General features: G+C 40.1%; 1 protein-coding gene and 1 long non-coding RNA gene across 2 annotated transcripts in view; both read right to left on the reverse strand.

The window, feature by feature from the left end:
* The window catches only part of LOC140514461 (uncharacterized), a 65792-nt gene that overhangs the window by 22034 nt on the left and 16193 nt on the right, over positions 1 to 27565 (reverse strand). Inside the window, 1 exon segment of the mRNA XM_072624895.1 lies at positions 603 to 752. Coding sequence (XP_072480996.1) covers positions 603 to 752 — 150 coding nt within the window.
* Positions 9531 to 12423, reverse strand: LOC140514488 (uncharacterized). Its single transcript, XR_011970702.1, has 2 exons — positions 11473 to 12423; positions 9531 to 11223 (listed from the first exon to the last, which is right to left on the reverse strand). It is a non-coding gene; the product is annotated as an uncharacterized lncRNA (long non-coding RNA).

Here is a 27565-nt window from a genome sequence, read left to right on the forward strand (position 1 = left end):
GGATAATCCTGAGAGTAGATAATCTTGAGTTGTCTGTGTCTTATGTGGGAAAAGGGAAAGATATTTTGGAAGAATTTGGAGGGAGGGGGTGATGAAGATTTCTTTTTAAGTTAAGGAGAATGGGGAGATAATTGAGGGCAGCTAAAAGAGGGACGGCTAGATAGCTCAGTGGACAGAGCACTGGTCCTGGAGTCAGGAAGACCACTTCAAATCTAACTTTAGATACTTCTTAACTGTGTGACCCTGGGCAAGTCACTTAACCTCTGCTTTAATCCACTGGAGAACAAAATGGTAAATCACGTAAGTATGTTTGCCAAGAAAACCTCATGAACAGTCAAGAAGAGTCTGACATGACTGAACAATGGGAGAGGGAGAGTGAGAGAAAATATTGGCAAAATAATTTTATATATCTGGGCCTCATGACTGATATACGTATGCCAAATTAAATTCACTTGGCCTCTTCACTTTCTAACACAGGGCTACCCAGTAGAATTGAACTGTTAGTAATTCTCAATGCTTACCATTAGCACTTTTAAGTTTCAATTGCTTACAATCTCAAATCTATTTCTCCCTGGGAACACATCAGTATGCTTGCCCATTACCTGTTTTTCCAATGGGGCAGGGATTTGGAGGATCTGGATAGCCCTGGTCCTCACTGAAGTCCTTGGGGATGTTGTCACCAGTCAGTTCAGCCACAATGTTAGGGATGTTACCATAAGGACCCAAATGCTGCAGACCTTCATGGGCACCACCTGTAAGGAATACAAAACATCCTCAGATGGATGTAGATAAGGAGCCCAGAAAAATAGACACTTACTTCTCAACAAGACTGTGTTCCCTCTTCAAGGATGTGCTGGAGCCAGTTTAAATAGGCTTTTGAGAGATGAATGTTAAATTATCAGTGTGAATATGTATACTTTGCAAATTGGCAAATATTATTCACAGCTTGATTTATTGTTCTGTAGATAATTTAGACGAAAGTGTTAGAAAATGCTAATAATGTAGATTAAATTGACAAAGATGACAAAAATGACAATAATCAATGCTGGAGAGGCTGTGTAATGACAGGTATACTAACACATTGTTGGTGGAGCTGTGAAATAATACAACCATTTTGGAAAGCAATTTGGAATAATGCAAGTAAAGTGACTACAGTGTCCATGCTCTTTGAACCAAAGACTCCATTATTGGATTTATATGCTAAGGAAGCCATTAATAAGAAGAAAACTCCCCAAAAACACCAAAATATTTACAGCAGCACTTTTTGTGATAGCAAAGAATTGGAAACAAAGTAGATGACCATTCATTGGAGAATTGTAGTAACGAACTATTATTATGCTGTAAGAAATGATAAGTGTGATAAATACATTGAAGCCTGGGAAGATCAACAGGAACTGATACAGAATCAAGAAAACAACATACACAGTAACCACAACAACGTAAATGGAAAAATTGAGTGAATGTAACAAAATTACAAAGATCAAAGAGGACTTGAATAAAAGAGAAGGATACCTGAGATAACTAGGATGATGTACAAAACAGAAGACATCAGTAAAAACTTCTTTTTTAAAAAATACAGATTAAATTTAGTGTATTGTTTGTATGGTTTTTTTTCTGGAGAGCCAATTATTAATTAAACTTTTAGCAGCACACTCCTCTCCTGATGCCTTTTGAAAACCAAAACAAGTCCTATTCTCTCAGAAAACTTTTTCTGGACCAGCCCCAACTGATTCTATACCACATCTTCCACAAACTTAGAGATTTTGTGTTGTATTAATAAAATCATTGATTGAGAGGCAAAGGGATCTTTTCTCTGCCTTCTTAAGCAAGAGAAGACAATACAATTTAATCTTGGTCTTGATGACTCAGGTTCATCCTTACAAACCTTACATTGTAAATAGAAAAGGCCTCTAAGAAGCCATACCACCTCTTCCCTTGCTTCCCAATGAGCACACACTTAAAATACCAAAGGCAAATGAAAGTTGATCTAACCTGAAACACATCAAGAGAAAAAGATCCCAAGAGCCTCCTTCACCCACCTTTTGGATCATTGTTCTCTAGGTAGATAAAATCCTTGGTGCTCCAACTAAATCCCATTTCTCTTTGGCCTACCTTCATAAAAACCATAAATCATCGTTTGTTATTTTCTTCCTCAGGATAAACAATATTATTTAATTTAGTCTTTCCTCATGAGTCTTCGTTTCCACAGTCGATTAGTTTAATAGAAAGAGCGCTAGTTTTTTTGTCAAAGACATGAATTCAAAATCTAGCTGGGCTACTCATTACCTGTGTGACCACAGGGAAATCACTTCATTTACCTCAGTTTTCTCTTCTGTAAAATAGGATTGGAATTGTTATTAAGCCCCTTTCAGATGTAATAATCAGGCCGCTAGGTAGATGGAGCATTGGGTCTGGAGTCAGGAAGACCTGAGTTCAAATTTGGCCTCAGATATTAATTGTGTATCCCTAGACAAGTCATTTGACCTCTATCTTCCTCCATTTTGTGAGTTTTAAAATGGGAATAATAATAGCACCTACTTCGCACTGTTGTTGTGAGGATCAAATGAGATAACATTTGTAAAGCCCTTATAATTTCTGAAACATAGTAGGCACCTAAGAAATGCTCCCTCCCCCCTCCCCCCTTTGATCCAAATTAGTGTTGGGATTCATTCCTAGGAGAGATCCAGACAGAGATTCAAGAAGGGAAAAATCACTTGAGACTTCATGGAAAGGATAATGTCAGAACTGGATTTGAAGGAAGTAAAAGCAGGCAGAATGATGTAGTGAAAAGAGTAGGGCATTTGGAATCAGAAGACCTGAGTTTAAATGTCTCTTAAGCTACCTAGTACTTTTGTTTCTTTGGGCAAGTTACTTACTATCTGTAGGGGCAGGTAGGTGATGCAGTGGATAGAGCACCAGTGCAGGAGTCAGGAGGATCTGAGTTCAAATCTCACCTCAGACACTTGACACTCACTAGCTGTGTGACCTTGGGCAAGTCACTTAACCCCAACTGCCTCATTCTGGGTCATCTCCAGTCATCCTGATGAATATCTAGTTACTGGATTCAGATGGCTCTGGAGGAGAAGTGAGGCTGGTGACCTGCACAGCCCTCCCTCACTCAAAACAAAGTCAAGTGCAAGTCATGTCATTATTTCTCTGATGGCATGGTCTTCTTCGGGAACGAAGGGCAAACCCATTGTATAGCAATAAATATTTTTTCATTGTTTTCTTCACATCCTTAAAATAACTCTATGAGGTAAGCAGAATAGTATCAATCATTATCCTATATCAATATTTTAAGGAATCAAGATTTTATTTAGTGTAAATACACCCCCCACTGATAATGATCATCTCTCCAACCGTTGGCAAACAGTTTCATAAATTGCTATGGCTAAAAAAAAAAAAAGTCATTAGTTGGTGGTCAAATTTTTGTACAACTTTCAATACAATAAGAGATTGGGTCATGAGTATTAACCACCTGGATCATTGAGAGGGCTAAGCCATTTGCCTCTATACTACATGGACCCATCCTGTGATGCTCAGTGGATAAAATGCTGGACCTGGAGTCAGGAAGATCTGAGTTCAAATCCAGCCTTAGATAGACATTTACTAGATATATGACCCTGGGCAAGTCACAGTTTCTCATCTGTATAATGGTAGCAATAACAGTAATAACACCGGCCTCTCAGAGTTGCTGTAAGGAAACGTAAGATAATATTTGCAAAATGCTAGGAAATTTTAAGATGCTTGATAAATACTAACTATTTTTGTTACTGGATCTCTGTTAGGTGGGAAGTTACAACTTCTGTTAATGTGACCACCTTCCCCTTTCTAATTTAGAGCTTCTAACAGGAACATACAGTATAGAAAGGACACTATTCACAAGTCCATTCATTTCTAGGGATATGTGAAGCCCTGAGGACTGTGTTTTATGAAAGCCCAAGTAATCTCTATAAGGACACTATAGCCCCCTACCAGCCTATAAAGGAGGAAGTGAAAAAAGGTAGTAATGCTGAGCTCTACTCTCTCTTTATTTTGCAATTCTTCTAGTTATACAGTGTTTTCAGTTTTTGCAAAATGTTTCCACATTTTTGATTTTGACTTACTTCATTGAAAAACAACACATACATTATCAATTTCTTAATCTGTCCAAGGCAGTTTGTCATTGCTGTTCATTCAGTCCTGTCAAGCTCTTCATGTGAACCATACTGTCCATGGGGTTTTCTTGGCAAAAATACTGGAGCGGTTTGCCATTTTTTTCGCCAGTGGATTATGACAAACAGAGATTAAGTGACTTGCCCAGGATCAAACAGCTAGAAAGTGTCTGAGGCCAGATTTGAATTCAGATCTTCTGATTCCAGACCCAATGCTCTATTATCCACTGAGTCATCTAGTTTCCTCCCAAAGTAGTGCAAAAGAAAAATGTCCTGCCTTCATGAAGCTTTCTCACTAGTAAAGATAAGGAAATACACAAGTAACCATAGCACAGGATATCTAGAGAATCACGATGGAGGACAATGCCTTCAACTTGGTATTAAGAGCAACTTGGGTTTGAGTCTTATCTTGTATGACCCCAGGTGAGTCAAAACATCTCTGACCCTCCTCTTCCTCATCTGTAAAATGGGGATATTACTAGAACCTTCCTCATAGGGCTGTTGTAAAGATCAAATGAAATCATGAGATGATCCCATTAGACAATGAGCTCCTACAGGGTTTGTTTTTGTTCAGTCCTATCCAACTCTTCATGACCCCATGTGGGGTTTTGTTGGCAAAGATACTGGAGTGGTTTGCCTTTCCCTTTACCAGCTCATTTTACAGATGAAGAAACTGAAGCAAACAGAGGTTAAGTGATTTGCCCAGGGCCACACAGCTTGTAAATATCTGAGTTCAGATTTGAACTCAAGAAGATGAGTCTTCCTGACTCCAGTGCTCTATCAGATTATGACAACTAGCTGCCAATCCATGAGGGAGGCACTATCTTTTGCCTCTTTTTATACTCCCAGTGCTTAGCACAGTGCCTGGCAGATAGAAGGTGCTTAAGAAATGTGACTGACTTACTAACTAATGTTCATAGTGTACTTTGTAAAACCATGCTAGTCATTTTATTCATTCAACAAGCACTTATTAAAAGTCTGTGTGGTATCAGTTATGGACATTATTTGTCTATATAACTCAGTGCCTAACTCAGCCCTGTGCACATAGTAGGTGCTTAGCAAGTTATTGTTTAATAAATATCATTATTAGAATACAAGAGTGCAACTAAAGATAGAGTACTTTGGGAGTTCAGAAGTGAGAGTGATGACTTCTGACTGGACATCAGGGAAGGCTTCATGGAGTAGATGACATCTGAACTGCGGTTTGAAGTATGGATAGAACTGGATCAAGAGAGTTTGGGGCAGAAGGAGTGGGGTTGGTAGAGAGTCAAGGCAAAAGGAACAACATGAGCACACTAGCAAGAAAACCTGCACCATTCCAAAGAAGTATGTAGGGCTAGTATCCCCGATTTACAGATGAGAAAACTATGGCCCACAGAGGTTAGATAATTTGCCTGTGATCAGGTAGTGATGCCCAGCACAAGCATAATAGGGCCCTACAAGCATCTTCTTACTTTGTTTTCCACTTCCAAAGAATGGTTAGAGCCCCAGAGTGTCCATTGGTAAAATGAGATCTCCCAAAATGAGAGTGGGCTCAAGAGATCCAGGGGGCTTAGTCTCCTAAAACAATTCTCCTTACAACAACTCACCATGAAGATTCAGAGCGACTGAAGCCAAGTCCTCATTCTCGGGAGGCATTGGCAGAATCCTTCTAGGATGGGACCCTGGCCATTATTCTTGCTACTGTCGTTCATTAATGTCTGAATGCCAGCTCCATGCCAGCAGGTTTGCAGCATCCAGACCCAGCCCCTAGCCTGCAGACTTTCACTCACAATGTGGTAACGCCCTGACAAGCTCACAGCCAGCCCGCCAGTCAAGTCTCATCAATAAACCCTCTCTGCTATAACCCAATGACACCAAGGCTGCCAGTTGGGCTGGATGACTGGACATCAGTGCTGGACAATAATGAAGAATTGTAGTGGGACAGGCAGGTGCCAAGTAACCAGTCACCCACATCATAAAAAGGGAGTTCCATGAGGGCAGCCTGGCAGAGAGTGGGTGCAAGCTCCTGAATACCAGCCATTCAGCTAAAGGGGAAAAGATCCAACAGTTTTCAGTTATGTTACCCACAAACAGCAGGCACTAAAAATACAGCCCCTTCCTTCATTCTTCCAACCATCCTGGGTATACCATTTCTATTATGGTCTAAAAAGCTCAAGAAATCATATGGGTTATTAAAGCCAGCTCCTTGAGCCCGCACCCACCCATGGCACTTCCCAAATATCCTTGCTAGTGGGCAGAGGGTGCCAGCCTGAGATACCCAAGGGACAGAAAAAAAGGATCTGAATTAAGAGAAAGGAGAAGTCTTATGCTCAAGGAATCCGAGGCAACTTTCATCTTTCAAAAACCCAAAAAGCAATAAATAATCAAAGGAGATATGAGATGGGTGACAGCAATTCCATTCAATTCAATAAACATTTATTAAGGATGTAGCAACACTGTATCTTTACAAAGCCCTCTCATGCTTGCCTTCTTTGCTCTCTTAACAGGGCTCCTTTCCCTAGGATTTGGATTCTGCCTCCTCATGAAAATCCTTATCTTCTTTCCATCAGCTGATCAACAAGCATATATTGAATGCAAAGCACTGTGCCTAAAATGTAAATTCAAAGACATTATATTTTAATTATATTTAATTATATTTTACTTGTGTGTATGTGTGTATGTGAAGGGGCAGAGTATCACAAGCACAGAGATAAGTCAATACAAACTATAGAGAAGGTCATCTCAAGAGGGAGAGAACATAGACACCTGGGATGATTTTCCAAGGGCCAAGTATAGGAGGTGACACCTGAATTGTGCTGAACATGACCCATTGCTATATATTACTCCCTCTCTACATACTTTGCATTCTATCAGTCTGGCTGTCTCTTGTTGCTCCTTACTTTCAATATCCTTTCTTGTCTGTATCCATGCCTAAGCGCTGGCTGGGATACATTCCCTCCTCATTGTTGTTGTGTTTGTCCTTTTTTGAAGGAGACCATGACATCAGGGATTGATGACATGACTTGCAGTTGACCTGGATTTGAGTGAGGGAGAAATGTGCAAGGTCACCAACCTCACTTTCTTCTCCTGAGCCATCTGGGTCCAGTGACCAGATATTCATCAAGATGACTGGAGATGGCCCAGAATGCAATGGGAGACCCTGGGGACCCTGGCCCTTTTAGGCTGAGGCCTTTTCAGGTTCACACTTTGAGTGAGGTTATAAGAGCCCTCTTTAAGAAGTGAATCAATGGATGACATCCGTCCTCATAACCCCTGCTTCAAATCCCTGGTTGCTTTTAAGACTCAGTTCAGGCACCACCTTCTGCAAGAGGACTTTCCTAGTGCCCAACTCCATCCCCTTCCACCCCACCTGCTCATGCCTTCCTTTCCTTGTATGTGTTTTCTATGGGTTTTGCAGATGCCTGTCTATATACATGCAGTATCCTCTATTAGAATGTAAACTCCTTAAATGTAGGGACTGTTTTACTGTCTTTACACCCATGGCATGAGTCACAATGCCTGGCACAGAGGAGTCATCAATCAGTTATTTTGCATTTATTAAGCTCCTATTATATTCTAGGCAATATGCTAAGCACTAGGGATTGGTGTGTGTGTTTGTCCTTCATTGCCGAAGAAGACCATGCCATCACAGAAATGATGATATGACTTGCACTTGACTTTGTTTTGAGTGAGGGAGGGCTGTGCAGGTCTCACTTCTCCTCCAGAGCCATATGGATCCAATGACCAGATATTCATAAGGATGACTGGAGATGACCCAAGATGAGGTAATTGGGGTTAAGTGACTTGCCCAAGGTCACACAGCTAGTGAGTGTCAAGTGCCTGAGGTGAGATTTGAACTCAGGCCCTCCTGACTCCTGCACCACCTCTAGACACTGCACCACCTAGCTGCCCCAAGCACTAGGGATACAAAGAAAGGCAAAAGACAGTCCCTGTTCTCAAGAGCTTACAATCCAATGGACCACAACATGGAAACAAACACTCAAAACTAAGATAGATATAGGAGAAACTGCAGGCTGAAAATTTCATAAATAATTATTGATCTTGACCCCCCCCCCCCAAGAAAAGACATCTCTTCCCATTCTTTTGTGCTGGGGAGGATAGAATGTCAAAATGTCAAATTGAAATAGAAGTAGAACTAAACTGTATGTCAGGATCTCTGCAGGCTGAATATTCACTTAGAAAACCATACAGTAACATTATCTATGTTTCACTCTATTTTTATTTGTTTTGTTAAACATTTCTGAATTACATTTTAATCTGGTTCAGGCTGCACTCCAGCTGCATGAGGCCCACAGGTTCATGTTTGACACCTCTGGCATGGAACATGCTTATAATGTCAGATTTTTCTAAATGCAAAATTAGTTTTGCTGAACTTTTTTCCTCTTCCTCCTCTTTTTCTTTTTAAAAAATTTCTTTGTTAGAAGAGATGACTCTGGGTAGGAGAGGGAGAAGAAGCCTAGGCAAGGTAAAATAAAAAAATATCAATAACCATCTATTTCAAAAAAATAAATGGTGTTGAATGGTCAATTGAAGGAAGATAAAGATTGTAGGAGGTAGTAGTAAGGAAACAGAACCTACGATCCAGGGAAGAGCCAAAGGGGAAAAAAAGTAAGCATGAGAGGGCCTCCTTAGGACATAATATTCTAAGAAACTTCAAACTTGACCTTGAAGTTTATATGGCAGTATCTGATTTGAATACATCCACCCACTCTTTCAAAAAGTACAACCACTTCCCAAAGATTCAAATGCTGATAAGACACTTTTCGGATTTTCTGGTCCCTTATGTCTCTTCATTCCTTCTTTAGGATTCTCATTACACATTAGAACCCCAACTGAAGAGAGTGGGGGAAGGAAGAAGGAAAAAGGAAAGAGGGACAGAGAGAGAAGGGGAGGGAGGGAAAGAGAAAGAGGAGAGAGAGAGGGGAGGGAAAGAGAGAGAGAGGAGAGGGAAAGAGAAAGGAAGAAGGGGAAGGAAAGAAGGGAGAGGAAAGAGAGAGAGAAAAGGGAAGGAAGGAAGGAAAGGGGAGAGGAGAAAGAGAGAGGGGGAAGGATGGAGAGGAGGGAGAGAGAAGGAGGAGAAGGAAGAGGAGAAAAAACATAAATTAGTCCTCCTTTATTATGTAGCTTTTCTCAAAAGGTTGAAAAGACTGGTTAGCATGAAGTTTATGATTGTCTATGGAGTTCAAATATGTGCAAATGCTTTCCAAAATTAGCACAAATACCTTATATATCTGTGTAGAAACTAAGCTAATGGGAAGAAAAAATTAGGAAACTCACTTATTGTGTTTTTCTCTATACCCTTATCCTTTTATTATTTTGTTAGTTCGATTTAAAGCTTTCTGACTTGATCTCCAGTAAACACATATTCATATGTCAAAGAAATAATTTTCATTTTTAAGGACTATATTCAATCTGTAAAATCAGAGTGTTGGATTAGGGAATCTCTAAGGGCCTTTATAACTCCAAATCTATGATGCTATGATCCTAAGACATATCCTTTTACAAATAATTACCATATCCCTCCTCATAAGCAGAGCCCTGGTATTGGGTGTTTCCAAGAATTCCTGCATTGTGGCAGCCAAGAGGGGCCTAATATTGTAATGGCACCGAGGTCATCATTTCCATTTCAATTAAAGTTCTCATCTATGATTAGTCCAATTGACTTTGGGGGTCTGATCTAATTTCTTTCTAATTTTAACTGGTTAGGTAAGTGCTGGATAAGTGGTACAGACATTAAGTGCTATTGGGGAAAATAACAAAAGAATTATCTTCAGCATGGAAACCTAACTATATAACTCAGTAGCTAAGTCATAGAGAGCAACCCGAGGTACAAAGATGGATAAGTGATTTGCCCAGAGTCAGTATGAGTGTCAGAATTTGAACGTAGGTCTTCCAGACTCTACACCCAGTTTTCTGTCCATTATGCCATCATACTTCTATAGAATAAGAAACACAAGTGATAATCACAAGAGACAATGAGAATGTAACCCTTCACCTTTAAAGAAACTATCATTGCCCATGCTACACTGGTGGCCAAACAGTGCCTGAATTGTTTAGTGATGATGGCTGGCATCGGATCATCCACATTCTCTTACCCATGACACCATGGCACAAATCAAGTTGATTAGGAGAAAACAGACTACAGATCTACTCTGGGTAGTCTGTATATTCACCATCCCTTAAGGCCAGGAAGCCGAACAAGAGGGCAAATTGCAACATAGCTCTATCAATGACTGACCATTCACAAGGATGCCACCACATATTTTCAACTTTGGTATATATCACTGATCTACTGAGATTCACTGGGGCCATATGGCACTTTAAAGGAGAAATATGAATTGAGGTAAAATGATGGGAAATTGAAAAGGAGAATTTGCTTCTCAGCTGTGGCTTATTAACAAGTATTGCTCTTCATTTCATTCTCTTTTTTTCTGCAATGTTGCCTAAGAAGCCCCAGAAGGAAGAGAGTTCATTCTTATTGGGGGGTCACTGAAGACTTCAGTGAACTCAACTTAATATAAGCATTCTCTGTGGCATGCAAATAATGCAGGCAGTGAGAAAAGAGCATAAATGGATTGTTCTTGCAGCTTTCACATCTCCATATGGTCCCAATTTATGATCATAAGCAGAATTGTTTATTTTTTTAAAAGCTTTTTAGTTCACTTTTAAGGTATTTTGCTGAGGCACAGCCTGCTCTTAAAAGAGAGAAAATGTGTGTTTTTTCCGAAGTGCTGTTTATTTTGGCTGTTTACTCATTTGCAAAAGTTCAAATGTTATTCTGTGGATTTTACTAATTTTCCAGCAGCAGCCACAAGACCAAGAGGGGGAAAATTTTTTTGCAGGGAGATACTTTCAGGGCTGCCATGAATTTGGTAAGCTTTGCAAAAGCAATTTTGAATAGGTAATTTGTTAAAGTCCCCTCAGTCACTTAATTTAACTTTATTTGCCGTCTGCAATGAGGTGTCAATTTGGCAGTTTGTATGGTGCCCAAAGATGTTTGTACACGGCGGCCAAGGTCTCTCTTTTCGGTGCTTGAACTTTCACAATTCACCTCATTTGATATTTGCTGAAAGACAGATTATCAGGAGGTTAGAGAAGACCTCAGATTCAGTAAGAGTCAACAGTTGCTCAAAAATATTGGGATCTATCAAATTATGACTTGCCCTAAACTGAACAATGTATTTTTCACTCCTCAGCCCCATGTCCTCCCTGAGAATAAATGCTCTTGCATGGCTATTCTGGGATTCCATGGTCAAATGCTCCTTGTAAGTTATTCGTCATGTCTCAGTACTGCAACAACAATAAAATTACCTACCTACTGACTATAGGAAGCAATCCATGTTGATTAACTAGAGAAAAGCAAGCCAAGTGGCAATATTCATTTCACTGACTCCCAGGCAGATTGTTCTCTTTCTGCATTGGGAAACAGCGATCAGAAACTTAGATTAGGGAACTAGGCAACCTGGGTAACATGGGTCAGAGATGTGGATGAGCACATAGAAGGCAGGTCAGACTTGACCCAAGGTCAAGTAACCCAGAAGAACACAAGTCAGAGGATAAACAAATAAATGAGAATCAGGTGGACTTTGTTTCGGGATCTGTTGAGTGAATATTCAGGAGACCAAGTAAATGGTTAAGATCCAAAAGAACCACATAAGTTGAAAGGGAAGACAATAGTAGACTGGGTCAGATGCTTGGCAAGAGACTGATAACTCAGTCAGCTCTGGACCTCCAGCTCTAATAATATAGCTGGTTTGGAGAAACTTCTCCTCTTTACCCATCTCTCCTACCATATGTAGCAATAGCCCTAAGGCTAGTAACAATTTCAGATGATTTGAATGATGCTGTCCAACTGACTGAAGAGAAACTCGGGGTGGGGCGGGGGGGACAGAATCAAAGAATGAGGGATTTAAAAGAAGATTTTAAAAATCAGATCTATTATTTCATTGGTAGAGTGAATTTCCAATAAGGAAAAATGTCCCTGCCACTTATGCTGTGTCTTTGAGAGGTGTATGGGGCACTGAAAAGTTAAGTGTTTCACACAAGGTTCCACAGTCAGGAGATGTCAGAGGCAGCATGGGAACCCAGGTCTTCCTGATTCTGGGTCCAGTTTACTTCCAATATGTCCTACTGCCTCTTTTAAAAGAGAGCATTCAGGAGAAATTTAAGTTGCTTTGCCAACTCCTGGACCAAATAAGGAATGTTCCACTGGATGGGAAACTTCCCTTCGGGTATCTAAAGGAGAAAATACATAGAAATCTGTAGTCATCATACCTGAACCTCTTCTTAGATGACATGACTTCTCTTGGAGACAAGGGAGTGGCATGGTCCTGCTCTCTGGGAAACTTTTGTGAGAACAGGGTGAGTAGCCACAAGGAAGGGAAGTCCATAATTTGGTCCTGTCACCATTCAGCAGGGATGCAAAGAAAAGCTGCACTTCCTACCAGGCAGGGAGACCCTACAGGCATTCCCCTTTGCAGACATCTGAGGATAGAAAAAAAAATTTGCTCTAGGAAAAATCTTGGCATTGCCATTGAGTGCTGCCTGATACCACTTGCTGGGAGTTGCCTACATCTGACTACAAGAAAAGCTATTTTAGAGATCAATGTCTAAAATTTTACAATGCCCTTGGGAATGACTGGAGGTTCTTGTTGGGAGCCCATGGCCTAAGAGTCACACACCAGAGGTGTTTCGGACAGCTGGTTTGTTCATTCGAGGGGGGCTTCATATTCCAAGAACTCTACTGGGAATTCTACTTTTTTTTTCTTCCACCTTTCAATAAAACTTTCCTTTGTTAACTTTGTGAACTATATGCTTGTCAAGGGAGTTGGTGTTAGCACACTGGGCAGCATCAGTAATTTTCCAGATTGGTGTGTGTGTGTGTGTGTGTGTGTGTGTGTGTGTGTGTGTGTGTGTGTGTGTGTGTGTGTGTGTGAGAGTGTGTGTGCGTGTGTGAGACAGAGAGAAAGAGAGAGAGAGAGAGAGAGAGAGAGAGAGAGAGAGATTACCCAAAGTGACCCTGAGTTCTTTTTTGCTGTGAGAGCCCTCTGATACAAGAGTTACAATGTGATTCCTATCTATCCAGGAATGAGTCCCAATGTAGCTCTGCTGAACCTGATGTGGGGGAGTACTTAATTGGCAGTACCTAACTAAAGTAAAGTGTTGTGTGCATTCATCTTTCATTGTTGAAGAGGACCACGCCATCAGAGAAACGATGACATGACTTGCACTTGACTTTGTTTTGAGTGAGGGAGGGCTGTGCAGGTCACCAGCCTCACTTCTCCAAAGCCATCTGGATCCAGTGACCAGATATTCATCAGGATGACTGGAGATGACCCAGAAAGAGGCAGTTGGGGTTAAGTGACTTGCCCAAGGTCACACAGCTAAGTGGGTGTCAAGTGTCTGAGGTAAGATTTGAACTCAGGTCCTCCTGACTCCTGCACTGGTGCTCTAGACACTGCACCATCTAGTTCCCTCAAAGTAAAGTATTATGATCTGCAAGAATGAGTAAGGTCTGATAAGCAGATCATAACTACTGTGGGGCATTAGAAGAACAAAGATACCAGGAATGGTAACTCAGATTAGAAGAACTATGGAGAGACTTGTCCATTCTGTTTGATGGTTGAGGACCCTGATCCTACCTCCTGAGGCTTTAGAGTCAGAAGACTTGGATTCAAATCCTACTCCTGATATTTGCTACCTGTATGACTTAGGGCAAGTCACAACCTCCCTTGGCCTTAGGTTCCTTGAGTATAAGGAGGGAACTGGTCTAGAATGCCTCTGATGATCTCTCCTAGATCTATGACCTTGGGATTCCTGTGGATGCCCTGGGATGGGGAACATTCTCTCCAAAGGAAAAAAAAAGAGGCACAAAGTTGGCACTTTTCTCATTTAACAAGAGAATATGTCAGGAAGTAACAGAAAGGTAAATGAACCCAGGTAATCAACAAATTGAGAATCACATGTGGTCCAAACTACACATAAACAAAGAATCTCCTCTCTAACATTCCCACAACTAATCACCCAAAGTCTGCTTTTAAAATCTCTAGAAAAGAAGAACCCATTTTTTTATCCACTTCTGAATAACCCTGATTGTATAAGAAAGTTATTCCTTATGTTGAGCCAAAATTTGCCTCTCTTACACTGGTTAATTATTGCTACCAGTTCTGCCTATGAAAGCCAAAGGGAACATTCTAATCCCCTTTCCATTTGATTTCCCTTCAAATACTTCAAGACTGACTGCTCTCCTCCAGGCTAAACATGCTAAATTCCTTCCACTAATGCTTGCTCGGCATCATCTCTATACTATAGAGCTGCAATGACCCTCCATCATACCATCTGCTCCCCTGGATCTACTGAATGATAAATGAGAGCTGGCAATGCTTCAGGTAACTGTTTAGATAGACTGCCTGAGACTAATCACAACTCAGAATGGCTAAATAAACTTATTGAGTTTTCTATGCAACATTCACTTTGGGCAGGCTAACAGGTAGTACAGCTTTTTAAGACTGGTAAGTGTTTCACATTTTGTAACTTTTTTTTACAGGATCCTACATGATCCAATCATTATATATTGTTAAGTACAGAAGAAAGTGATATTTTAAAGCTTCAGATAAATAGATATCTATATGTAGATGTATATCTAGATGTACATATATTTTGGGTGTATGTGTTGGGAGGGAAGGGAAGGAGGAAGGGATTAAGAGGGGAGAGGAAAAGGAGGAGAAGGAGAGAGGGAGAGAGACAGACAAGGATGACAGGATTTTTTAAAAAGGGGATTAGTGTTAGCACAGCAAAAAAAAATAGTGCAACTGAGCTAGAGGGGAGAAAAGTCAGCAACTGCAATTCAATATCCTTGAAGGATACACTAAGCCCTTATCAAAACTAGAGTTTCTTGAAACCAGTACACAGGAGCAAGAAGCAGCAAAATTTGCATTGTTGGTGTTTGAAAGATGACTATCACCGTACAGTATATCCCATGCCAAACACTGCAGTGCTTTTAGGAAGAAGAAAGGAGTAGGTGGGGGCATTAGGAGGAGTATGGGATTGGATATCCCTGAGTGTTTTGTCTTTTGTGTCTTTGGGAATATTTCTTCCGTATGTTCCCCTGGAGGGGTCTTCTTATGTGCTGAACTATGAAGACAAGCTATCTCAGGGTTTGTGCACAGGGAACACCAAAAGGGCTTGCTACAATGGATCTGTGTCACCAAATCAGGAAAGACTGTCTCAGTGCCTTCTGAACTCCCTCCTCTTTAGGGAGTTTTGAGATCCTGACAATAAGGACAATGAGGAAACAATGATGATTAGCATGCAATTATTACTTACTTTTATGGAGAATTTAAACAATATATTTAATGGGTCATACAAGACATCAAGAGGGAAACATGAAAATTTTAATTAAAACCATGCTCTAAATATCCTGTTGCTCTTCTACATATTTGTTTATTTCTCCCTAGGATTGATTTGTTAAGAGCTTTGGAATTACCAGGGGGAAAGCTTTTGGGGATGTTTGAAACCCATGATTCAAAACAGGGAGAGACACTTGGGTGATGGAACTGGCTATGACATCAGAGGTAACTCAGTCACTCTTCATGCCATTTGCTTAAAGTCATTGGCTCTGCCCTTTATGGAGATGCTGAGAAACTTTCCGAGGTTTTTAATTCCCCCTTATCCTTTAAGCTTTTTACAAGACTCGTTCTGAGTGAGGGTAAAACTGATACTAAAAATAAATTTATTTTCTCATGGTAGTAAGGATCCCCAACCTCTTTCCTGCCAAATGGAAGGGAGATTTTGATGACAGACAAGCCAAAATGGTTCTACTAAGAGACTGACAAGTTCATAGTTCTCAGGTTATTTCTCTTCCACAAGAGTTCAATAAAATTAAATATACCTATAAAGACAAAAGGAAAAAAAGGAATGAATCTAATTCTTTAACACAAAATGTTCAGTCTAGCATTTTAGAGGCTTCCAGAGACTCCCAACTACCTTTCTAGTTTTATTTTATATTGCTTTCTTTCATGAATTCTCCATTACAGTCAAACTGGCCTTCTACCTGGTCCTGGTATATAACATTCCATCTCCTGCCTCCTTCTCTTTGCACAGATGGCCCCTGTTAAGGGGTCTCTGAACTTGTCTTTTTGAGTCGCCATATTTTCCAGAAATACTGAACCCAGAACATGCAGGAGGCTCTGAATGTGTCAAGCCTGAAGCTTCCCCTGAGCTTACATAATTTGTTGTTGCACCCCAAACTGGACTCCTTGTGTCCTTGAGAGTCAAGACAGGCGCCAGCCAGTCTGTGCCAGGCTGGGATAATGCTTGTGCAGCTGGGGTCCTTTACAGATAAACAGATCCTCCTATCTTCAAAGTCTAGCAGTTCCCAAGGGAAAAGACTGAGGTTTTTTGCCCACCTTGCTCCTCCTCATGGGGAGTGGTTTTGTCTTTTTCCACCTTTGCTGTTCTCCCTTTCATGTCATTCTCTTTCCTGGTGTCCCCTCCTCCCTTTGTCCTGTTTTTGTAAAAATGTAAACTTCTGTAAAGACTGGGAACCCTATGGGTTACACATGCATGTTCATTTTCTTTTCACGTTGTCTTGTGACAGGGATTGCCTGTTGACACCTTCCATGTTTGGAATGTACTCTCTCCTCGCCTGTGCCTCTTGGAATTCCTAACTTCCTTCAAAATATCACAGAAATAATATCTCCCATTTAAGGCCTTTCCTCAACCATCCAGTTGTTAACTAGATGTGATGGCACAATGTACAAAATGCTGAACTGAACTTTGAAACAGGAAGACCTGAGTTCCAATCCTGCCCTAGATACTCAATACCTATGTAGCTCTGATTCAGCTTTCCCCTCTCTTCCACTTCCTCAGTTTTCTCATTTGTAAAATTGCACCTAGTGATTGCACCCACCACACAAAGCTGTTATAAAGATCAAATGAGGAAATACATATTTAAAGAGCTATGCAAACCTGAAAGTAAAAAAAAAAACAAACCAACCCCAAGCTCTGTTAGAGCTCCTTCCTTCCCGAAATTAGTTTGCACAAGCTTTTAAATACTTAGCATCTGTGTGTGTATGTCATATTCTTCCAAAAAAAAATGAATTTTTTTTAATTAAATTATTTTGTTACATTTTAAAGTTCAGGACAGTCTCCTGCCCTCCCTCCCTACCACACACTAAAGAAAGTCACCCTTTTATCTATCTATCTATCTACATATATGCAGGACTACATTTGTATCCTCAGTACCTATTAGGCACTTAATAGACATCTGCTGAATTGAACTGGAGTGGCATTGAATAAGGTCACATTTATAAATACTGCTACATAAGAAAGCTGATAATGATCCACCAAAATAAAAATTACTGTATACAGATTTGTTGTTGTTGTAGATAGCTAGATATAATAAATAAAATACATAAGCATACACACACACGTGTGTGTGTGATATATCTATCCAAAACATTTCAGTAGAACTAGGGCATGTATTTGGAGAGAAAGTGATTGTTTGAATTGAAGGCAAGTAATTCATTGGTGGCCCAATATACCAGTACTTTCTTTCAATTCAGGGGTTTGAGATTGAGAGACCATTCATACAATAACTTTCTTTATATTTGCAGTTTTCAGATGGTTTGACATACACTGTCTCAATGAATCATCATGATAACCCCGGGAGGTAAGCAAGGTAGGTATCGTAATCCCTATTTTACAGCTAAGGGTACTGAGGCTCAGGGAAGTTAAATAACTTGCCAAAGGGTTAAGCAGACAGTAAATGGCAGATCCAGACTAGAAGGTAGGGCAGTTGCCTCTGAATCCAGTGCTCTTATCATTACACTAGGATGCTGCATGACAATATTCAATCTGAGGTCCTTCCCAGCTCTAGTTCTAGGGTCCTATGACCTGGACCTTTCAATTGGGACACTTTTAATTATCATCTCATTTATTCCCACTGTAACCTAGTAGATAATGGAAACATTCACCTCCCACTGAGGACCCATAATAGGAAAAGACCAATCTAAAGTATAAGCAGAGGCCCTAAGCAGAGGCCAAGCTGTCTTTCACAGGGCTGGCTAGCTGGGAAAAACTCTAAAACCAGCTATTCCTCCCTTGAGTACCATTGTAAGAACCCTGCTCCCTCTGGCATCAGATCTTCAAGGATGCTGTATCAATCCCACTGAGTCACATCATCAGCCAGAGGGTATCCTATGTTTTCAGTGTCTTTCTTTCCATCCAAACTTAGCAACAACATAACTCTCAGAAACCTGCTCTCTGTTGTGACATTATGCAGTAGCATATTTTTAACTAAAAAGGCACATTTCTTCTGATGTGTTGACTAATAGATGTGATAGCTCCTCCTACTTAACTCAAAGCTTTAACCAGGCTAAAATTCACTTCTTTAAAAAGCCTACAAGGAATAATAAAAATTTCCGACACAGAATAAGGGAGAAGCTTTCAGTGAGATGAGTGGTTCAACATCCCTCAATGGCACCATGTAGACAGCAGCCTAGGGTGCCTATACCTGAAGCCAATCTGGCCTTTTGCATGCTTAGACCCTACCATAGAGCTGCTTTAGCAAAGCCCAACTTGGGAGGCAGGAGGGAAAACCAAACCATTTCCTGACTTCTGTTAAACATTTCATCCTTGTCACTACCATCACACCAAGAATACTAATAAAGCAGTGGCCTAGGCATAGGGTAATGCCAGGTATTTTAGGAAGCTAGTTAAAAGGACACAACTTTGTCCTTTTAAAGGACAAAAAGGACATAATGTCATCACAAGGAAATGCCCTGATGAGTCATTAAGAGACAAATGTTTCAGAGGCAAGAAACCAGCAGGGAAAACTCTGCTCTCCCAGGGCTTTGCTCTCTTTTCTCCATATTTTAATTTGATATAAAAGAAAAATTTCTGACATTCAGAACCATCCAAAAGTAGTCCTGCTTCAAAATGCAGGAGAATTTTTTTTAATTAAATTATTTTGTTACATTTTAAAGTTCAGGACTGTCTCCTGCCCTCCCTCCCTACCACACACTAAAGAAAGTCACCCTTTTATCTATCTACCTATCTACATATATGCATATGTATGTATGTACATATACATGTACAAATAAATTCATATATATGTACACACACACGCATATATAGATATATAGATATGTAAAATCTAACTATGCAGAATCATTTATGAGTTCTTTCTCTGGAGGTGGTTAGTATCTTTCTTCATAGAGGTCTTTTGTAGTTGATTTGAGTATCTGTAATACTCAGAATAACTTTTGTCATTCACAGTTATTCTTCGAACAACTATTGCTGTTTCTGTGTACAACATTCTCTTGCTTCTGTTCACTGAAATCTTTCTATGTTTTTCTAAAAATCAACCTCTCATCATTTCTTACAGTACAGTAGTATTCCGTCACAATCATAAACCACAACTTGTTTAGCCATTCCCCAACTGCTGGGCATCCCCTCAATTTCCAGTTCTTTGCCACTACAAAGAGAGCTGCTATAAATATTTGGAAACATAGGTTCTTTTCCTTTTTCCCTGATTACCTTGGGAAACAAAGTAAATAATGGTATTGCTGAGACAAAAGGTATACACAGTTCCATATCTCTTTTGGCATAAAGGAAATTCCTTTTCATAGAGGTCTTCAAATTGAGGCTATATTACTACCTGTCAGAGAAATTGTGGACAGAATTGAGATGGCCTGTATGTCCCTTTCAATTCTGGGATTCAACATATGAATTAGCTATGGGAATGAGAAAGCCAATTGTTATGTAACTCTCAGTTTCCTTATATATAAAATAAGGATAGATTTAAACTACATACCTCAAGGTAATGAGATCCCTTTGTATGCCTTAAGCACCATACAAATATAAGTTGCTAATTTTCCTGTCAACTAGCCTAACTGGGCTAGATGAACTTCTAACATTCTTTCGAGCTTTTAGAATTAAAAAAAAACAAAACAAAACACAATGGCATGATGGAAAAAGAATCTGGATGGAAATTAGGAGATCTAATGATAATGACAACACTTTTTCATAGAATCAGTCAACCAGAGCTAGGTGTGAATAAGGACTGGACACCTCCTTAAATCAAAGACATTTCAACTAGATGCTACGAGAAGATGGTTCTATTTGAATGAGGGACTTGGCAACACCTTGTGGGACCTACATACTACCAGAGAGTTACTTTAGAACCTGAATACTTGAATATATGACAAGGAAGAAGAGGAAGAGATAAAAAGGAATCACTTGGACTTGGAGGGAGAAGAACATTTCATCTGTGGCCTAGGTCTCCTCCCACCCCAGCTGAAGGAGGACCCCCCTTCAAGCTGCAAAAGGCCCAAAGATTTTAGATTTTCCACCTTACCACTTACCATCAACATCCTAGAAGTGCCCCAGGATTGGCTGGTGACAACGTCTGTGTTGAAAGTCAAGGGCAAGACTGAACATGATGAGGAAATAGATTCAAAGGTCTACAAAGATTCCAGCAGAAAAACTATACTTCACCTAAAGGAATCACCTTCAGAATTACAGAATTTTCAGGAACTATGAGTTACTCCTTTGCCATGTGTTCTAGAGTCTGAATCTGCTTTGTATCCTGGACTCTGTATGTAGTGATGGAAAAGTGTATCGCAGACTTTGGGGGAAGGCTGTTTTCTACCAACTGTTCTTACTATCTACTACCTTTGTAAAAGAAAACCCTTTTTCTAAAAGGGTTAATTAATAACAACTGATCATCATGGTAAGAAACATAACAGTAGTGCTCATAAGCCATAGCATTAGAAAACAGCCCCAACACCTTAGGGCTACCCCTAGACTCTGAAAAGCAACCTACAGGCACCTTCTGGACCTTTAAGTCAGGGTTGAGAGGGAGCCCCAAGTTTATATGTGCTATGTTATTAAGTCATTTTTCAGTCTTTTTTCAGTCTGACTCTCTGTGACTCCGTTTGAGATTTTCTTGGCAAAGATACTGGAGTGATTTGCCATTTCCTTCTCCAGCTCATTTTATAGATGAGGAAACTAAGGCAAACAGGGTGGTGACTTGCTCAGGGTCACACAGCAAAAAGGTTTCTAAGAACGGATTTGAACTCACAAAGATACCTTCCTGGTTCAGAACCCAGTGCTCTTTCCAGTATTCCATTTAGCTGCCTTATGTGCTTCATGGTGCAAAAGAACAGAAAATATATTGGATGTGGAGTAAGACAAGCTGCTACTAAATAACTATTACCTTGGGTAAGTGCTGAGCCTCAGTTTCCCAATTGTTGAAACCAGGTGGGGTTGGTCCCATCAGCTCTCACATTCTGCATTCTAGTCCTCAACCTGCCACCAACTATTCATGTGACATTAGTCAAATCACTTAACTTTCCTAAGCCTCAATTTGTCCATCAGTAAAATAAGGTAGATGGAGTACTCTAGGATAATTTTTATCCCTAACATTCACTTATCATTTTATTCTAATTCATTGGCTTTTGTATAGTAATGTGTACTTTTTAGAGCAGGGTGGCACAGTAGGTAAGAGTGTTGGTCTGGAGTCAGGAACATTGTTCTTCCTAAGATCAAATCTGACCTAAGACACTTTTCTAGCTGTGTGACTCTGGGCAAGTCACTTAACTCTGTTTGCCTCAGTTTCTTTATTGGTCAAATGTGTTGGAGAAGGAAATGGCAAACCACTCCAGTATGTTTGCAAGAAAACCCTAAATGACGTCATGAAGAATTGGACAACAGCTGAAAAACGAATGGATAGTAGCATGCTTTTCAGAGCACTGTCATATACATTCTTGTTGCATCTTCACTACAATTCAATAGGAGTTGGTAGGACTGTATTATTTCCATCTTACCGATGAGAAAACAGATGCAGAGAAAGCTAAACCACTTGCCTAAGGCCCACCTCCAGCCCATGGCAAAACCAGGATTATAATTCCAATTCTTTGACTTTGGTTCCAATGCTGTTTCTCCTACACACATACAGATATGGCACCTATGTGATAAACACTTGCCACCTATACATTAAAGAAGACCAAGTCATTGATTTTGCTACCCACTGATATATGTTGCTGTCCTTCTGATTCAAAGGTGACACACTGCCAATGAGCGGAGCCCAAGTATGCAAACGTGATAGAAACAACCAAAACATAATCCTTCCTTCTCACACAAGAGCTTTCATATGGTTCAAAGCTAAAAAAAGTTTTGTATAGAACATGTCAGCAACCGTGGTTCCTTAGGCAAGAGTTCTTCTCCAAACCCATATTCAGAGAAAGCATTCCTCTTTCCATCACTCTTTAACTATACCTTAGGCCAATCACTTTTCATTTATTTTCCAGCCACTCCTGGCAGTGCTGGACCCTTGAAGATCATCTATTTGACTTATCTTCCTGAGAGGAGCAGTATTTCCCAGTAATATAACTCTAATCAGTAAGTAACACTAAGTAATGACCCACAATTAGCAAAAGTCTATACTACCCAAAGGCAGCTGGGTGGTACAGTAGATAAAGTGCCAGGCCTGGAGTCAGGAAGACTCATCTTCCTGAGTTCAAATCTGGCATCAGGCACTTACTAGTTGTGTGATCCTGGGCAAGTCACTTAACCCTGTTTGCCTCAGTTTCCTCATCTTCAAAATGAACTGGAGAAGGAAATGGTAAACCACTCCAGTATCTTTGGCAAGGGAACCCCAAATGAAGCTATGAAAATTGGACACAACTAAAATGCTGCACAATAATAACATGCTAGCCACTGGGAATGGCTGGCATTTACAGTCTGAGCCCCTGCCCAAGTTGAGAAGACATACATCTGCCTTAGGAATATCATGGGCATATACAAATGCTATATGTCTTCTCATCATCCATGATAAGCTTTATTCTACCCTTTCTCCTCCAGTAGACTCCCATACTCCCTACATCCATACAACCTATCAAGTTGTCAGGGGCCAACAGTGCCATTTCATGACCCAATCAAAGTAGTCTCTTCCACATTACTGCCTTTTTTACCCCTGACAAGTGGTCATCTGGCTCTTACCGTTTTATGGTGTAATATATTAAGCACTTATTGTATGCTAGCAATTGAAAGAGATACAAAGTTTAGAAAATCCTTCCTGGAAGCATGTTGACACAACCATCATGCCAGAAAGATGGCAGGATGACTCCTGGGGCTTAGCAGGTACTAAAAACTGACTGTGGATGATGCCAAGGGAAATTTCAGCTTGGAATGAGAGGGAATCTTCTAAAGAACTGTAGAGGATTAAACACAAAGATGATTATGATACAGAAATATTACTTGAAAATGGCATTAGAGAATGGAAGAACAAAGCACTGTGTGAAGCCTCAGAGGAAAAGCTATGCAAATATTACTAATAATAACAGCAAGTATTTGTATGACATTTTCCTGTTTTCCTTTGTGTTTGCCAGTCATTTTTACTGGCAACTTCTCAAGGAGATCAGGTTGCATGGCACTATTCCCATTCACCAAATAGGGTCACTGAGTCCCAGAGAGTTTGCCTGGCTTGTCCCAGGCTACAGGCCAGGTTTGAGGGAAGTCAGGAGGACTGGTCTAGATAAGCTGCATTTGGGACATTGCCATAGATCCTATTGTAATCATGGACCTTGAGATGGATAACTTGACCACTCTCTTAAATGCAGGGAGTCTCTGCTTGTCCCTAGACCAGACCCCTCGGCACCAAAGCTTGTCCCATAAAAAAAACGAAGGCACTTAAAAGACTCCCGTGTGCTATATATAAATCTAGTTAAATGGAAGCTAACTGCCAAACATTCTGCTGAACGCATACACACAGAAATCCTTCTAATATGATTATAAAGTATCATTTACTGTCAGGACAACTGCTTGGCCTTATTCTTCCCTTATTTTAAGACAATAGCACCTTTAGCACTGCCACATTTTTGCACACTTCAGTGACCAGCTACTATTCAGAGTTTGAATGGCCCTCAGCAAACGGTCCTTCTCATGATTCACTGTGGATTGAAATTAAAAAGAGGCAGGGGAGAAGATAGAGAAACTCCACAGTTAGGTTCCAGGGGCAGATATCTTATGCTCATTTTCAGCAAAAGATTTGCCCCAATTCTCCTGTCTATTGCTGATATTTGGGAAGTTAATGTTGGTTGCTCGCCTTAAGAGACAATATGACTTGTTGATAAACAATCAAAAATCTTCAAAAATCACCAGAAAACTGGTAGATTGCCTTTCACAGGCTTCAACAGGTCTAGCATCTGGTAGCTATATCAGTCACAATCTCTGTGAAAAGGCCCAGGAGAAGGATGATGTTAACAGAGTACCAAAGGAGAACCACTACTGGAATGATAAAACTTAATTATGATTAGAACCAGAAAGTCCTAATACTCTAAGGTCATTTTAACCTTACAGTAAGCATCATTCCTTTACCTAGGCTAAGCCAAATCTGTTCATATGATTGGCTTTGTTCTTTTTCAGGTTCATCTAGCAAACAACTTCCCTACTTACCTGACCTCCCCAACTGCTAATGTCTCCCCCCTCAATGATTAATTCCATATGTTCTGTATCCTGTAGGTACCCATTTGTGTACATGTTTATCTCCCCCATAAAAATGTGAACTTTTTTATGTTAGGGACTGCTTTTTAATTTTTTCTTTGTATTCCTTAGAACAGTAGTATGTACTTAGTAAATGCCTGCTGGCTGACTGATGGAATGACATTCTCAATTTCCTTGAGCACCTGCCACTCAGTAAGGCACCCTATCAAGCAACAAGATCAGAAGACAAAAATTAGGAACTCAGGGATTCAGAAGAGCCTCCCTCTGGCTTCTGGCTCTCAGACCAGTGTGGTCAACACAGAGTCATGGAAGCTGCACGTGAGAGTTGGGTAAGAGGTGGATACCAGAGGTGGATAAGCAGCCCTGAAAAGGGTTTGACAATCCCTCACCTCAGAGGTGTCTGTCCTCCCTGAACATCCTGTACACCCTGTGACAAGAGTATGATGTAGGTACATAAGAACTGTTGCTACTTTATACAGGAGCAAAAAGATACAGAGATATTAAATAATTGGACTAGTATGACCCACCTAGTTAATGGCTAAATGAGCACTTGAACTGAGGTCTCTTGACTTGCAGGCTCTCTACACTACTATACAATTAATTTTAGTGCCTTGGTTAATACACTGGCATCTCCCCTGTGCACTCCCTCCTTCTCACACTAGAGTCCCAAGGAACACTACAACTTAGGGGCAAGGATTAATTTTATAACTCTGGGGCCAAGCTTGTGATCTTTCAAATCTCTTCAGCCTACTCCAATAACTTTCTTCCTGAGCTATGGAACTCAAGGCATTTGTACCAATTTGATCTAAGAAGTAAGTTTGTCTGTGCATTTCCTAATGAACAAATCTCCCCCTAAAAGATCATGTAAACAAACCTGCATGTGGTTTTCCACCAATCCTAGGGTTACTACTGTTACCTCCCAAACAGAGAAGGATTATACCAACCCAAGTAGATGGAAGGGAGCTGGGGTTCCAGAGCAGTCAGCTCTCCAATACCCACATTACCTTGCTCTTATCTTGCACACAAATGCAGACAGTTTTGGCATACGCTGCCTTCTCATTTCCACCTATTTAAATTCTTTCCTCCTCCTTTCTCTTATAGAATCAGTACAGGTATCAACTTTCTTGATCCTCCCAGTTGAAAGTGATCTTGTCAAAATACTTCAAATAGTTACCTCCTTTGCACGTTTACTCTGCATTGTATTTATTCACCTCCAGGTTATCCCCTCCCGCTTAGGCTATAAATTCATTGAGCAAAGAGAGTATGTCATTTTTTAAATGAATACTCAACACCTAGCAGATAGTTTTACATGTAATATGAGCTTGATCGATGCCTGTCAAAATAATGAACACTGAATGAATATGCACTAAGTGAGGGATTTATGCAGATATGAAATAGTGTTCATTCCAAGCTGACTTGCTCTAACTAATAATAATAGCAGCTAACATTTATATAGCATTTTAAGGTCTGCCATGCACTTTATATATGCTATGTCATGGGATCCTCATTTCAAGCCAATGTAATAGAAACCATTATTATCCTCATTTAACAAGTCAGAAAACTGAGGCTGAGAGTAGTTTAGTGAGTTGCCCAGGGTCACATAGCTAGTAAGTATCTGAGGTAGGATTTGAATTCAGGTCTTCCTTACTCTAGTCCAGAGTATCACCCAGTATATCGAACAGCTACCTATCACAATTCTAACTAGCTCCCTCTCAATGTCAAATTGAATAGGTTCGGGGATACAAACTACACTATTACCCTTCTTTAATATTTCAAGATTTGTGACTTGCACAGGTGTTAATTCTAAGCAGGATCATTTCACAAAACAGTGAAGAACAATGAATAGGAATATGTAGAAAGTTTGAAACTGGAAGAAGAAAAAGAAACAGACAAAAAAATGGAACAGATCTGTCAACATTTCTATGGCCAATCATTTTCATCATTGCTGATCATGAAAACACAGAATTCAGCCCTTGCCATGCTCTATAAGAAAATAAAATTGACACTACAGAGATGAAAACAATACAAGTTTCACCAAAACAAAGTATGCACAAAAGAGGCTTATGTTGTTGGTAACACAATTTTGCAAGAACCTAGGGATCATTTTTGAAAATATCAGAAAGCACTGAAAATACCAAATGACCTAGGGAAGAGAGGAGGTATCACAAATGGTATTATTTTTATAGAGCAATTAAGACATCAGTAACTACTGACCAAAATGCTTGTTTTCTCATCTTTATAAAATCTTTGTGAGAATGATCTACATACTATGAAAAGTACGCTTGATGAAAATACGAGATGGGAACGGGCGCATTTTTTCGAAACACTCAATCTAGACTGACTATAGGAAACATAAGGAACCAAAATTTGTCTAAGGAACATAAGATCTCATTGATTGCCATTTGTTGATTATGAAAAAAACATGTGAAACTCTAGATCAAAATGCAACATCAAAGGCACTCTTCTAATAAGGTCCCATGAATTAAGATCGTAAAAGAGTCCTTGGTAGATGCAAAGAGATAAATTTGTCCAGGGATCCTTTGAATTGCAACACCTATCAGAGGATGAAACAAGGATTTGTATGACCACCATAGGTATCTACCATGGTCATCTTCATTGTTTTAAATGAAGATACTTCTGTTTTAGTGAAGACAGAGGTCTTCCTACTGCTGATGCTGATTTTTGCTGATATTTAGGAAAAAAAAACATTTATCTTTGTACTTTCTCAACTCTATCCCCCCTTCCTCTCCCACATCCCAACCCTCCCCCCCCTCCCCCCCCACACACATTATATACTGATTTTATGGAAAAATCCATTCTGAGTTCCAAACCACTTAGAAATGGATTTTGGGAACACAACCCATTGGTAAGCTGGAGTCCTCCTATATCCGTCTGCATTC

This window comes from Notamacropus eugenii, chromosome 7 (genome assembly GCF_028372415.1).
Source record: "Notamacropus eugenii isolate mMacEug1 chromosome 7, mMacEug1.pri_v2, whole genome shotgun sequence".
In the NCBI taxonomy this organism is placed as follows: Eukaryota; Metazoa; Chordata; class Mammalia; order Diprotodontia; family Macropodidae; genus Notamacropus; species Notamacropus eugenii.